Source organism: Siniperca chuatsi, linkage group LG13, assembly GCF_020085105.1.
Source record: "Siniperca chuatsi isolate FFG_IHB_CAS linkage group LG13, ASM2008510v1, whole genome shotgun sequence".
NCBI classification, from domain to species: domain Eukaryota; kingdom Metazoa; phylum Chordata; class Actinopteri; order Centrarchiformes; family Sinipercidae; genus Siniperca; species Siniperca chuatsi.
In genome coordinates, this window is record NC_058054.1 from 18,680,314 (window position 1) to 18,695,326 (window position 15,013).

Genomic DNA, 15,013 nt, shown 5'->3' on the forward strand with positions numbered 1-15,013 from the left:
ACTCCTTTATGATCGCAGCAATGGACCATGAAACCAGTAACCATAGTCAAAACACAAGGCAAACCAACACACACCTGAATTTCACTGCTAAATATTTCAGAAAAACTGTATTATGTAAATGTTTTTTTCTTACATTTTCAAATGGTGGCTGACTGCTCAAACATTCATAATGTGTAATGTGTAAATGAATTGCATGAGCATTTGTGTGTCTGTCAATGTCAAAGTCCAGTAATACATGTCTCATGATATCCCACACATGCAGAGAGGTAATGTCTCATGATTTCTGTTGGACTTTAACCAAACAGACGGGTGAGATAACTAATGAGAAACACGCTCTGAGATAGGTGTGTGTGTGTGTGTGTGTAATGAGCCCCGTTCTCAGTAATGTACTCAGATCACACTCACAACGAGTGGACCCCTTCTTTATCAGTGTTTGGGTTCAAAGGGAATGAAAAGAAAGAGGCAAGGGTAGAGGGTAAGGCAGCGTGATAGGACAAAAATAGACATTGTTTAACTAATGGTTAAATATTACAGGCAGAGATTACTATTTTAGGTCACACTAAAGGGACATTTCAGAATTCATGAGGGGGAACATTTTAAAAGTCTCCAAAGAATCATGGTCTTGAATGTTTCTGCATAATGACGATAGGCTGACCAAGATCTGTCTGAGCACTGCATTAGTATCAACATCTAGGTCAAGTGGACTTAAAATGTTTGCTTTTGAAATGTTACATTGACCTGGCTCATCGAAACATTTTTCCAATTCCATTAACTCAACAAAGTGCCACTCACTCTGTAAGTCAATAAGAAGCAAGCCGTAGAGAAATCTTATGTTTGCTGATCTGTTTGTACAGTACAATATAGTATATACGGTAGCAGCACAGTATCATGCATAAATGCATACATCAGTGGAGCTACTAGATATTGAATATGATCCCTTGCACAAAGGAACATGGCAGTTTTGTAGCCTTTTATCAAACCATAATCTCATCTGACGTGTGAACAAAGCGTGAATCAAACCAGGCCTGGGGCAACTCTAGTTCACTTCTTGGAATCTGTTTTGTTTGATTGCTATGCTTTTGAACCAGAGACCTGCTTTACAATAATGTGTTGCCTCTGCATAAACTAGTCTGGCCAACAAACAAAAAAATGTAAATGCTAGCCAGACAAGCAGTCACACCTGTAACCCAGTGGTGGACCATGGATGAAGTACAATGCAAAAAAAAAAAAAAAAAACTACTACTACTTAAGTATGTATTATCAATGGAAGTTACTTAAAGTATCAAAAGTAAAAGTAGTCATTATGCAGAAGACTGGCCTCTGCCAGTGTTATATTATGTGTGATACTGGATTATTATCACTGATGTATTAACATGTAAGCAGCATTTTAATGTACTTGGTCGAGGTAATTTTACAGATTTTATCTAGACTGCTGTTGGGTAATTTAATTCACTCTACAGGAATGCATCATATTTTATATGATGAGGTTTTCAAAATCTTAATCTCCATATTAACTCCAAACTATAGCAGTCATATAAGAGTAGTGTAGTAAAAAGTACAATATTTCCATCTGAAGTGTAGTGGAGTGGAAGTATGAAGTAGCATAAAATTGAAATACTCAAATACAGTACCTCCGAATTGTAGTTAAGAGCAGTACATGAGTTCATGTTGTTACTTTCCACCACTGCTGTAGGTTCCTCAAAATGTTCATACTAAGGATACCCAATAAAGAAACCCATAAGACTCAGAAACCTATATTGAACATTCAAACGGTCATTGATGTATTTTGCCGTTGTACTAATGTCTAGTGACTGTAATTAATGGCAAATTTATGCATTTTTTTCAAGAAACCCCTGTCTCGCACCCCTGAAGGTTATTGGACCTCATCTGCAAAGCAACTGTCCCAGCCGTCCTCTCTGCAACGCCCTGAGAGGGTTAAATCCTGCCACCTAGCGGTTTTATTTTGGCATAACTTACTACTGATGTTTTCTCGATGGAGGATAACGGTCGTTTCCTCGTTGAAATGTTAAAACCAGTATTGAGAGAAAAAAAGAGATTGAAACATTTTAGCCACAATATATCCAAACAGGTATGGTCACACGTTTTGTTGGTATTGTTTGTATGAATGCGATGCATTGAGGCCTCCTCGTAAACTGCTGTTGTAACGGTCGGAAGCGGCATTTGTGTCATTGATCGTAGACATCAAAACGTTAGGAGTAGCTGAAATTGTATATAGAATAGGTAGTTTTTGATGGCTGTTTTAGGTTACATTATGCTCTTGAGCTAACTGATGTTTAGCATAAAAAACATCTGACAACTTAAGTGATTACATGTATTACTTTCATCATCAGTTTTTACTGGACTTCCATGTTTACTGACCTCCTTAACAGCACATTTGGCAATAGAAATTTACGAGCAGTTCTTACAAGCGAAATAGTAGTATTTGCCACTTTGATGACTGACATGTGTGTGACAAGTGTCCATTATTACACTATCACTAATGGCTTGAAGGCAACATTGTGTCACATGACCAGTGCACAGCTGAGGGATGCTGAGGTAGGCTTGCCCGTTGCTAGCCTGTTAGCTACGTTAGCTGTGTCTAGTAATCCTGGCAGAGACGGCCGTAACTTTTCACCTTTTCAAACAAAATCACCCGAGGGAGATATAGTACACGCCATGGATAGGATGCAGCGCATGTGTTCGTCTTTTGTATCCCCTCATATCATCAGCTTTTGGTTCGATGTCAATGTCATAGTGTGTAGCTAGTGCTGTCCAGTTAGCTCAGCTAGCCTGTGTCTGGTTAACGCAGGGCCAAGGCCAAGGCCAAGCGAGAAAAGGGAGGCCGTCGGGTGAGTACATTTACGCTAACGTCTGTTTTTCAGCTTGTTTACCAGCTTTTCTATACGACAACATCACACATCAGCTTGTTGCTTGACAGCTGTTCAACTACTTTACACGGTTTTCTTGTATTGAGATCAATTGTGCCTTTGTTGGCGGTTGTACATTAACGATACTAAATCAATCATGAACACATCGGCCAAAATTAGCTAGCTGTGACTGTAATTTCGACTGTTAGCTAATCATTGAATAAAAATAAATAGAATGTGGATTTGCAGTGCTCGCGCAGTCTGACAGTGCGAGGTTTTGTTTTCTGTAGTATGATTTTACCAGTGCTAAGCTGCCCGACTTTAAGAAATGCTTTAAATCGCAATGACATTACGCTTGTCTGGTTTATTTTGCTTTATCGTCCGGGGCTTTAAATACAACAATATGTGCCCACACTTGTGTAATATTATAATGTTTATTTTTCAAGGAAGTTGTTGAAGAGTATACTGGTGACAGTGTCAGTCTGCAGGGCAGGCTGCAGAGACTGGTAGGGGTACACAGTTTGAGGACCACCAGAATTTTTTTTTTCTCTGCACAGCAATGTGCTGCATTCTGTATTTGCTTGCCAACACAGTTTACTGAAGCCATGTCACCCTTATTTACTGAAAGGTATGAATTACTTCTCTTGAGTAAAATAATATTTTTTTATGGCTCAGCCATCACTCCAGTTTAGTAGTTCTAGATGTGCATGTGTTTTCACACATTTCCCTGCATCAGGACATTTTTAACAAATGTGACATCTTGATTTTAACCGTTTTCTGTGGGACTCGAGCATAATTTGGCCTCACAACATGCTTCTGCAATGATGGACCCATTAATAACAAGTACATTAAAATGCTGCTTACATGTTAATACATCAGTGATAATAATCCAGTATCACACATAATATAACACTGGCAGAGTCCAGTCTTCTGCATAATGGTTACTTTTACTTTTGATTCTTTAAGTACCTTCCGTTGATAATACTTACACACTTAAGTTTTTTTACATTGTATTGTTGCTATTTTTACTTTAGCAATTGATCTGAATACTTCATCCATGGTCCACCACTGGGTTACAGGTGTGACTCCTTGTCTGGCTAGTATTTACATTTTTTTGTTTGTTGGCCAGACTAGTTTATGCAGAGGCAACACATTATTGTAAATAGGGTGTTTTGAGGATTTTGTGCCTCGCTTCGATACTTTTTGAAGGTTGTGTGTTTTGTTTATTTCCAGCAAACAATTTACCCAGCTTTTTTGAGACCTAGAGCTGGAACTTAAACTTTGTCAGGAGGATGCCACGCTCTCTTTTATCAACATGGCATCACTGAGACCTATAAAGAAGCTTATGAGAGGCTTGCAAGAATGACATCATGTTGTACTTATATTGCCATTTCAAGTTTACCCATATTTTGTCTCCTGTTCATAATCCACCAGGCATTTGCTCTGTAGGTGGACAGAGGAGGAAAGGAGTAGGACATCAGGTTTTGGATCAGACCTTCTTTTGAAGTCGCCTCCACCATCATCTTCGTCACCCTCAGCTGAGCCATGTCTTCGTCAGGGTGCTGCCACCTACCTGGCTCCCTTTGTGATTACTCCGGGAATGCCGAATCTGATGCCTCCAAGGATTCGGAGGAGTCTGATTCTGCCGCGCAGGCCCAGTACATCGCCAAGGTTACGGCTAAAGATGGCCGCCCACTCTCCACTGTTGTCAAAGCAGTGAGCTTGCAGAGGTAAGAGGGGGAGGAACTCACATGGGGTCCTAATGAATATACTGTGATTACACTGTTCTTTGGTTGATCATCACATTGTTGTCTTCACTACTTTGCTTCTCAGTGATGTGGGCATGTGTCGGATTTGTCATGAGGGAGCTGGAGGGGAGACGCTGCTTTCACCCTGCGACTGCACTGGCACGCTGGGTAAAGTGCACAAGAGCTGCTTAGAGAAGTGGCTGTCCTCCTCCAACACCAGCTACTGCGAACTCTGTCACACAGAATTCACTATTGAACGACGACCACAGCCACTCACACAGGTTAGAGGGAATTTACTGCAAGGATAAATGATTTTACTGTCTTTTTTTGTTTGTACAAAAAGTGGTGGAAATGAGCAAGACTAATTTGTCTAAAGCAAGGAAGACTATTTTTTCTTTGGCCTTGTACTGATATTTGAAGTATTTTGTAACTGTCTGTGAGGTTTATTTTAAGCCATGTAGACTGTGTGCCAACAAGTAGCATCCTCGGGATATGAGATGAGTTGCTCATATTTATGAGATAGTTGCCTGACCTTGTAATAAGGACTCTCTATTCATAGGACTAGTCTTCAATAGCATCAATGCATTCATATTAGTTATACAGGAAACTCGCACCTTTTCTAATTCTCTTTTACTTGGCAGAATATTATTGTAATAGTCATTGCAAACTAAGATGCATCACTCAAACAAACACTGGCTAAGGTTATAACTGTTGAAAGCTGATTTTCAGTTAATTTTGCCCTTGCTCAGTGGCTGAAGGACCCAGGCCCTCGCAGTGAGAAGCGCACGCTGCTGTGCGACATGGCCTGCTTCCTTCTCATCACGCCCCTGGCAGCCATCTCCGGCTGGCTGTGTCTGAGGGGAGCCCAGGACCACCTGCAACTGAAGAGCAGACTCGAGGCTGTTGGCCTCATCGCCCTCACCATCGCCCTCTTCACCATCTACATCCTCTGGACACTGGTAACTAATGTGTTACTTAAGTTATTCTCCTGTAATTTACGAAAAACATGTTTATAAAACATGTTATGTTCTTCTGTTAAGGTGCCAGCACAGAGTGAATGTTTTTCTCTTCTCGCAACTTCACACCCACAAGTTGGATTTAATGTCTTGGTTCCCACATAGATTTGAACGTGTGAACTGGCACAGACACAATACAAAGACAACCAAACCCACCTTTATGTTCTGCTGTTGATTAATGTAGAAATCATGTTGCTGTTTTCTGGTCCCAATATGACCTTGAATAGCACTTGAACAAAGTCAAAGGGTAGAAAGACGTGAGGGCATGTGCAACTTGATAGTCTCTGGCACGGAGCACTCTTTTGTTTGAAAGTTGGCCAGATAGTTCATGCATGCGCCTACATGCATAACTCTTTGAGAATAGTAAGAATAAGGTGGCTTTTCCTTAACTGGATCATATTCTTTAAAAATTGGATGTATTGTGAATCTTAAACCTTCTTCAGAAACCAAATCCTTTAATCTTCAGCAAAAGAATCATTAGAAATAACAATTAAGGATTAGCCTTTTTGCTCGCAGCTCGTGAGCGGCCTGTCATGCAGCAGTTGCAGCTTCAGTCAGCCTGTCGCTCCTGTCCTGCATCCGTACTACTCTGTCTCAAGTATCTCTGTGTCGGTTGTATTGATGTCTGTCTTTTCCTCCGTTGTCACCCCCTGTCTCGCCCCCTCCCACTCTCCTTCCATTCAATCTCAGGTGTCATTTCGGTATCACTGTCAGTTGTACTCGGAGTGGAGGAGGACCAATCAGAAAGTGCGCCTGCTCATGCCCGACATGAAAGGGGCGCACACCACCCAGCGTTCTGTGCCGACCAAGTCGACCAAGAAAATGACTGATGAGACCATCGTATGAGTGCGGAGTGGTGCCAAGAGGAGTATTTAAAATAACAGCCACTGAAGCACTCTCGAAAAAACAAAATTAATCATATTAATGAACTTTTGCACTTCATATGGACCATTCTGAGAGGAGAGAGCGACTTTCTCCTTCTGTTTTCTTTTATTGAAGCACTTGATGTAAACTACAACAGTATTGGCCGACCACAAAAGTGGTTTTGGGAAGAATTCATTCCGGAGTCACAGTTGATGTTGAAACACAGAGTTGTCACCGGACAGCCAGTGCTGGGATGTGAACGACTGAACACATGGACAATGGACTAACCAGCCCAACTGTATGTCCGTGACACAAGCTTATGAAATACTAAGACACAAGCTTATGTAGCAGGATATAACTGATTCAGCATGCTACTACAGTATAATATGAAACATATTCACTACCTATAATTCCCCCATGCCCCTTCACAATGTATTTAGCTGTTTTTGAACAATGGGCAGCCAATAGCCCGGCAGAGGATAATAATCTAAAAACACGATTGACAAAGTCTATCTGTGAATATTCTTTCTTGACAAGTAGAAGGCGACAGTTGCTCATACTGACGTTCTTGTGTATAATCTGAACCCTAAAGTTTCCTGGTAAAGCTTTATCAATGAAAATGTTCCTGTTTAGACAACAGCTAAGGCATCACATATTTATCACACTTGTCACGGGGTCAGTGAGGATTGTAGTATATGGGATAACACTAACTGCAGCTGTTAAACGGCAGTGCAGTAATGTATAAGGAAATAGTATTGAAGGTGTAGAAAAGTGTTTACATTCTAATTGGATGACGTCTCTACTATTGTCATAAAAGTGCATTAGCAAACAGCCCTGCTCCACTTGTAAATGCACCATTCATTAATTGAACTGCCTAGCAATGACCAGTAGTTATGTCCTACATCACAAGAAATGCAGTTTTAAATAGAAGAGATACAGTGTTCTGAATAGTGAGATTACAGACTTTTGTCCTATATAAAAACAGATGTATCAGAGCAGGCTGGTACTCGCGCAAAAGACAAATGTGTTCTGAGATGTTAATCAATGTATGCAGCGTATGCTAAACAAAGTATTTTGTGTTATTGTAGTCTTCCTGCTGCATCCCCTGGAAAAGTTGGGTTATTGTGCAATAAAACACAAGGGACTCCTGGACTAAATCAATGTGAAATGTGATTTGTCTGGTGGTTTTAGGTATTTCAGCTTCTAATGATCTTCATGTAGTCTTTGGAAATATATCTAAAGATCAATCACTGTGGGGGTCATGCGCTGATATTTCATTTCATATTTAGAATTGTTTTCCCATTTAATATATTTGTACTGGGAGACCTTTTAACATTCATTATTTGTAGTCACAGTGTATACTATGACATTTAGTCAAGTACTGTACTTCACTACAATTTCAGGTATTTGTACTTTGAGTATTTCCATTTTGATCTATTTTGTACTCCTACTCCACTACATTTCAGAGGGAAAGCCTGCTACACTTATTTTACACTAGTTACTTTTCAGATTAAGATTTGACCTAAAAACATATACGTTTATAAAATACAATACATTGGTACTACATACATACATACATTGCTGTTCCCATCTGTTTTTGCTGGCGACACCTTACAAAAAAGCAGTGTCTGGCCGGGGCCCCTTGTCACGTTTAAGATGAGTTGTTACCAGCTCCACTAAAGAATGGTTTCCCCTTTAAGCTTCTCAGATGTAGCTTCTGAAATTTGTGTAGCACAACTTTGTTTTTTCTTCTTTCCTACTGCAGTAATCATCTCACAGGTCCCTGACTTATCTTGTGACCCTTTGGAGGGGCCTCACCCCAAGGCTGGGAACCACTGGACCTAAAGAGATAAAATGATCTGTATATAAAGTAGATAAAACTAGCTCCCCCTTGACCTGAAACAACAGTAAAATGCCGCCTATGCATTGATGCATCAACAATCTAACAATAGTCACAACAATAAAAACATCAGTTGGCGTCACAAGGTGGGCCAGGGGTAAGGTCACTGTGCAGGTACAGTATGTCACTGTGTGTATGTGTTGCTAAAAAAAGAAAAGAGCACACAGCAATATAATATTGTAAAATTTAATTTCATGGCATTAATATAATGTATGTGAGCAGACAAGCTATCAAAATCAAAACAAAACAAAAAAGAATATATTTTACACAAAAATGAAATAAGCATCAGCAGCGTCACAACCACTTTTGAGATGATGACTGAACGAGAGGGAGGAAAGCCCAAAAACAGGACTGCTGGTACGACTGAAACAGGCAGGATTCAAACCCAGTCCTCCAACATGTGGCAATAACCAGGGAGATGTCTAGGCTTACAAGGTCTCAGGCAAAGCTATTGTGCTACACTATCATGGGTAACTGGTAGCTACTTACGTGGTACCATCAGTCCTGTTTTTTGCAGGATATAGCAGATTGTACCTGGGTCAGATTATAATTTGAAATCAATTCAAACACCTCTTACTGGGATTGATCGTTTGTGGCACTGATCAAAAAAGTGCAGATTCAGCCAATATTGCACCCCAGGCGGATGGAAGCACACCAACCCTGTGGATTTCAATTAATAATCGACCCAGGTGAGGAGGGACGGTTGCCATGGGTTACAGGTTCTGACAGCACTGCAGTTTGCTCCCCCTCTGGCCGTCCGTGGTGGGTGGCACACTGATGTCCACCACATTGTTTCCTGGGGACTCGTCATGGGCAGACCGCTCAGCAATCTGTTTCTGCGAGACGATGCGGTAGATTTCTGTTTTTGAAAAGATGGAATAGAAACAGATCAGCCATTTCCCCCCTAAACACTTTGTTCTTTTTGGTTGGACTGGCAAAAATTACCTTACAGGATTACCTTTCTAACCACATTAGGTACCTATAACACAAACAGCCTGGTTGATGTGGGAGTCACAGCCGTGCATCGCCCTCACTTGGCACACCAGTACAAAGATGTTAGAGAAACACCCACAATGATACTGAACCCCAGAGATGAAAACAGGGCTGAGATATTTTACAAGTTGATACTTCAGTTACTGTTTTACGCAAGACAGATCAAAAGACAAACAAAACGAACTTCCCACAGTAAGAGGAAGTTACACAAGCAAGTTTATGATCTCAGTTCTTACATCACACAAAGGTTTAGTGCCTGAACACGTAAGGTAAAATCAGTTTCAGCTAAGAATTCCATAGTAAGGGTTTGTTATTAGACCAAGGGTTGGGAATGAATGGTGTACTGTATAAGAAGTTAAGATGACATTTTAAAGGTACTTTCATTTCTTATTATTCAAGTGCAATATCGACAGTGTACCTCTGGCGTCCCACCTCTGTTCACCAGCATACCTGTGAGGATATTCTTGAAGGCTTCTTCAACGTTTGTTGAGTCCAAGGCTGAAGTTTCTATGAATGACAGATTGTTCTTCTCTGAGGGGTAAAAGAAAACAGAAATTTAACGGCAACAGAAGCTTACTATTTATTATAAACACCCAGCGAAATAAGTTAATGTCAGAAATGGCAAGAGAACCAGGTATTGTTATGGGTTGTTTTTTTTTACATATTCTTTTCTTGCCACATTCAGAAAAACAAACAATACAGTTAAGCTACACACATAATGCACAAATGTCTATACATTTCAAGAATAAACAAACTCCTATATTTAGCCTTTCCAGTGTCTTTTTGTGAGTTCCAGCACCTGCGAAGGCCCGGGCCTCATCTGTGGGCACGGCCCTGAGGTGGCGCAGGTCGCTTTTGTTGCCAACCAGCATGATGACGATGTTGTTGTCGGCGTGGTCCCTCAGCTCCTTCAGCCAGCGCTCAACATTCTCGTAGGTCAGGTGTTTGGCTATGTCATACACTAAGAGCGCCCCCACCGCTCCTCTGTAGTATCTGTTACAGGCACAAGGACACAAAGGTGGCAACACATTTCACTAGTGATGACAGGAGGCATCAGGGTGTCTGCAGGTCCATAAAAGTCTCTTTTTTTCTGGGTAAGTCTTAAAAATCCTTCTAAGAAGTCCAATTAGAGGTATTTCTTATGACATTATCTTTGTGTTGCTTCTACAATGACTAATATACAGTAGTACAATCTGCATTCTGCCTACTTAACTAAACATTGCTGGATGTCATGTTACCAGGTTCCTAATGAGATGCTACTTGAAGTGGACTCATATTCTACTTTATTTTGTTTTTTAAATTGGTCTGAAATTCAGTTCTATGTGAGATATAAAGGTCAAAGTGAAAGTTTACTTTCTGAAACCTGCAGATACTCTGACTTTACATTGAACATGTTTGACATTTATCAGATGCACTTATGTATCCAGGGCATTGAGAGGGGTACCTGGGGTTCTGCATCTAACTCAAGAAGATTAAACCCACTTGTTCAAGTCTTGTTGGGCAGTATGCATGCTAATCATTGATCTAAAGTCCCTTCTACCTCTTTAACTAAATGTTGTAGAACATATCCAGAACTCTGCCTCATTTTAAGTGATCTAATCTGAAGGATAAAGTGTCAATTGTGACTGCACTGCTGAAGCATTTCCCCACACTGAGTCGTTTCAGGTGACAGGCAGGACAGAAATGGACTCACGCCGAGGTGATGGCTCTGTAGCGCTCCTGTCCTGCTGTGTCCCAGATCTGAGCCTTTATCGTCTTGCCGTCCACCTGAATGCTGCGTGTGGCGAACTCCACCCCAATAGTGCTCTTACTCTCTAGGTTGAACTCATTTCTTGTGAATCGAGAGAGCAGGTTGCTCTTCCCTACGCCCGAGTCCCCAATTAACACAACTGTGGAGGGAAGGAGAAGGAGAGAGGGAGGGAAGGAGAAGATGAGACGATGTGTTTGTATACTGTATGTGTGATGGGAGAGGTAGGGGATGGGCTATATGTATTAATAGAGCAGAGAAATGTTGATATTGCATAAAGCAGTGCCTCTAAAAGCTGGTTTCAACAGAACCCAGGGCCTCCATGTTTGTGTGTGATTTATGGGATATGAAAAAACATATTTCTACTGTAAAGTAGGAGTGTAATATATATATATATGCACAAGGCTTGAGTCAATACATAACCTTAGTGTTACAAGTCAGCAGTGCTTGAGAATCTGCTTTTTTCATTTTAAATTAATTTCAGCTCTTAACCTAATTAAAGGTATTATTTTACAAACAAAGGAGGTTTTTTTTAGCAGTTTCACAGCAACATTTATCAAAAAGACAAAAGCACAGCTTTACAATATGTCAAAAATAACATGTGACATGGTGACAAAAGAATAACCACAGCAAATGAACTGTAATCTGATAGTGTCCATCTTTCCTCTTAGGCTCTGCCTGAGCGCCCTCACTGATAATTAACCAAATCAACAACCATTCTTTCAGTTGAACTGTTCTGCATATCCAGCCTGTTTTTGGTGTCACTGTAGAGAACCACTCATATCAGTTAGTAGCCATCTAACAAAGACATTGAAGAGGTACGATTATTTAATTTATGCCATCACCCACCCATCAAATAACCCAAACAAGAATTAAAGCTTTGAAGTGCCTGAAGGATTTTCCACTAAATAAAGAGGCGCTTTAATCGGTGATGGCTCTCTGTAGAACCACAAAAAAGGCTAAATAATGGAGCACGGGGGAGGATTTTGAGAGCCATTTTTTCACTGAGCAGAATATGCTCAACTGAGTAAATGAGGGTTTTATTTTTCACCCTGTATCTTTAATAAACTGCATTTGCTTGACCTTTCAAATCAAGAGTTTAGCCCATATTCAGTAAATGAACTGCTGAAATCTTCCTGAGAGAGGTAGGGCGGCGTTAAACTGATGTCAGTTTTGTTTACCAACCCTCATTTAACACTTTCTTCCCACAGGGATTCAAGAACCATCTACAAGACGAACTATAGGGATGTGAGACCAACACTGTGATTATAAATATGGGACTTTCATAGTGAAAACATCCGAAAGAACCATAAGTTAACTACTAAGTCACTGTGGAGTAACAGCTATGGGTCTATTTGTTAAACAAGACATCAGAGGAAAGTGATTGACTAGGTTCACGGACGGGGGCTGAGCTGCTCTCAGGACCGGGGCTGAGGTGCTGTCAGGATCGGGGCTGAGCTGCTCTCAGGACCGGGGCTGAGGTGCTGTCAGGATCGGGGCTGAGGTGCTGTCAGGACCGGGGCTGAGGTGCCTGCTGTTCACAGTAGCAGAGGTGGAACCTTTTTTGTTTTCTCTCTCCCTCGACAAAAGGAAACAGAGCCGAACTTTGTCCCTGTCGACATCGCGCTGGTCCGGGCTGCAGGAAGCTGATAACAGGCTTCATCAAAACCTGAATCGACAGTTTCAGGCCGCCTTGCCCTTCCTGTTTCTGCCGGGTACACAGACGATGGCTCGGGCGGAGAGAGAGAGAAAGACAGAGAGGGAGGGAGAGAGGGGGGAGAGCGAGAGCCCTCGCCTCCGGCAGATGCCCTATTCATCCCACAGAGGATACTTTGTTACATCTAAATGGCCCTTTGGCTTCTACAGGCCCAGGATGTTAATGTGCCCACAGGAGCTGATAGCACGATCAAAGGAAGGCATTCTGGATCCAACTGAGCACTAAAGATAAACACGGACCTGAGTCTGGCTCCGCTTCAGTCTCGGTGACAACTAATCAGGCCTATTGATTGTCATAATAACGCTAATACACAAAGTTACGAATTGCAGCATTTTCAGTGCGAGCTGACTGAGTAACAATCCACATCTGAGGATGAAGCTTATTGACCAGGAGAGGTAACGTTGGAGGCTAACAGGCCTTTCAACCTCCTGATGTGGAATGAGTAGAAAACATCAAATGTCATCCAATAATTGAGGAAACGACTCACTCAAGCCACCAATCCTGCTCTCTGAGTTGATGAAAGTTTAATACAAAGGCTGAGCAACGGATAGGGTGTTGCATCCTTTAGGCTACCTATAAATATAGCTGCAGGCGTTGTAATGTTACAAGGACAGCATTATGTTATAACAACACCAACCGGCAGAAAAACATTAGTCTGTTTCCTTAGAAGATGCAGATATCTGGTCAGCGAAAATGACACAATACGAGATTTACAGGCGTTTGTACAACACAGCTTCGTCGCTGAAAGCCTGTGTAAAGGGGAATGCAGTCATCTTTTTTTTTTTTTTTTTTTTTTTTTTTTTTTACCTTTGAACAAGAAATCGTATTCATCGTCTCGGTTCCCCATTCTAGACGAGGCCGCTCCAACGCTTGTTTCCGGAAGAGGATGTGTGAAGAGTATGGCTATGAATTCTCGTTAAATGCCAGAAAAATATGGTAAAGGTTTGGGCTGAGACTCTGCGCCAGTTTTGGCTGTCAAGGCGAGCTGGCCGCAGAAGGGGAGAGCTCCCAACTCTGCAGAGGGAGGGGAGGAGTCCCTGCACTTCAAATACCTTCCTCGGGGGGCGCCCTTTACTGGCATGCCAGCAGAGAGCGCTCAGCCGGAGCTCACAGTCAAGGCAGATGTACTTCTGAATGAAAAGACTAACAGGGTCAGGCCATGAAAGGATGTTCACATCACTGAAGTTCAGTTTACTTTCACTTGTACAATGTTATTAAAGCATTTAATGGTTGACATTGAATGGTGTGTGTAAAGTAATACAAATGTTATTTCAGCAGTGTGTTACACTCAAGGCCAACAGTGAATCGCAATCTACTGAATTGTTTTAAGAAACCATGTTTTAGAGGTAAATAATAGACAAATGGAAAATGTTATGGTGGATATATTTTGCACTATAGAGAGACTGACTTTAATAATTTATAGGGAAAATTCAAATCATGGAGCAAGCTGCATTTAAGTTATGAGGGAACATACAATTAAATGAAAGAAAATGGAGTAAATGGTCTCATTATAAAAACAAACATGGATGCCTGAACTTGTTCGTATAATAGATAAAACTAGCAAGTATATGGGTTTTGTACTTTTGGCACAGTCAGTCTTTGTTTTTTTATGTCATTGTTTGTTATTTTTATGTTTTATGTCTTTAAGTTTTTAGTTTTATTTTGTCTTCATGTTTGTTATTTTTTGTGCTTCACTGTAGTAATGTATTTGTTTTTATAAAATTGCATCATTGAGCCTGCCTAAGTGCTTGCATTGTCATAAATATTGTATTATGAAGATGACAGTAAATGATATTTAAAAAAAGAAACAGTAAACAATTTTTTTATTTTTGTGTAGTAGGCCTATCTAGTGACTACATAGGTAGTTGAATTTTGGATGAGCGTCAGACTATTTGCATATATACATTAACAAATGCTCCATATATTAAGTTATGTAGGCTATATTTCCTCACAGGCAGAGCAGACTTGTCTTTCTATTTGCACAGTATCTTATTAAAATGAAGACTTAAGAGAAGAGAAAATACAAACTAAAATAGACAATAACGTGTAATTTTTCAAGATATTGTAATCACTATAGTGACAGTGTTTGAAATCAAATCCTGGAGCAAGTCTACTCTGTGCTTTTGTAACAAGAGGACAATAAGGGCTTGTACGGACAACA

At 40.8% G+C, this 15,013-nt stretch overlaps 2 protein-coding genes across 3 annotated transcripts; one reads left to right on the top strand and one right to left on the bottom strand.

Annotated features, from left to right (window-relative positions):
• Positions 1–1,956: 1,956 nt before the first annotated feature.
• LOC122887081 (E3 ubiquitin-protein ligase MARCHF2-like) lies at positions 1,957–7,652 on the top strand. 2 transcript variants are annotated; one of them, XM_044219940.1, is made up of 5 exons: positions 1,957–2,089; positions 4,302–4,597; positions 4,701–4,896; positions 5,365–5,574; positions 6,322–7,652. In XM_044219940.1, the coding sequence occupies exons 2-5, from the start codon at positions 4,413–4,415 to the stop codon at positions 6,475–6,477; spliced, it is 747 nt and encodes a 248-aa protein (XP_044075875.1). In that variant the 5' UTR covers positions 1,957–2,089; positions 4,302–4,412; the 3' UTR covers positions 6,478–7,652. The 2 variants fall into 2 exon arrangements, with proteins under 2 accessions (XP_044075875.1, XP_044075874.1); XM_044219939.1 differs by lacking the exon at positions 1,957–2,089 and adding an exon at positions 2,522–2,849.
• Positions 7,653–8,567: 915 nt separating this feature from the next.
• Positions 8,568–14,405, bottom strand: LOC122886662 (ras-related protein Rab-11B). Its single transcript, XM_044219128.1, has 5 exons — positions 13,660–14,405; positions 11,082–11,277; positions 10,188–10,381; positions 9,839–9,919; positions 8,568–9,254 (listed from the first exon to the last, which is right to left on the bottom strand). Exons 1-5 carry the CDS (start codon positions 13,697–13,699, stop codon positions 9,109–9,111), a joined length of 657 nt encoding a protein of 218 aa, XP_044075063.1. The 5' UTR covers positions 13,700–14,405; the 3' UTR covers positions 8,568–9,108.
• Between the last annotated feature and the right edge of the window lie 608 nt (positions 14,406–15,013).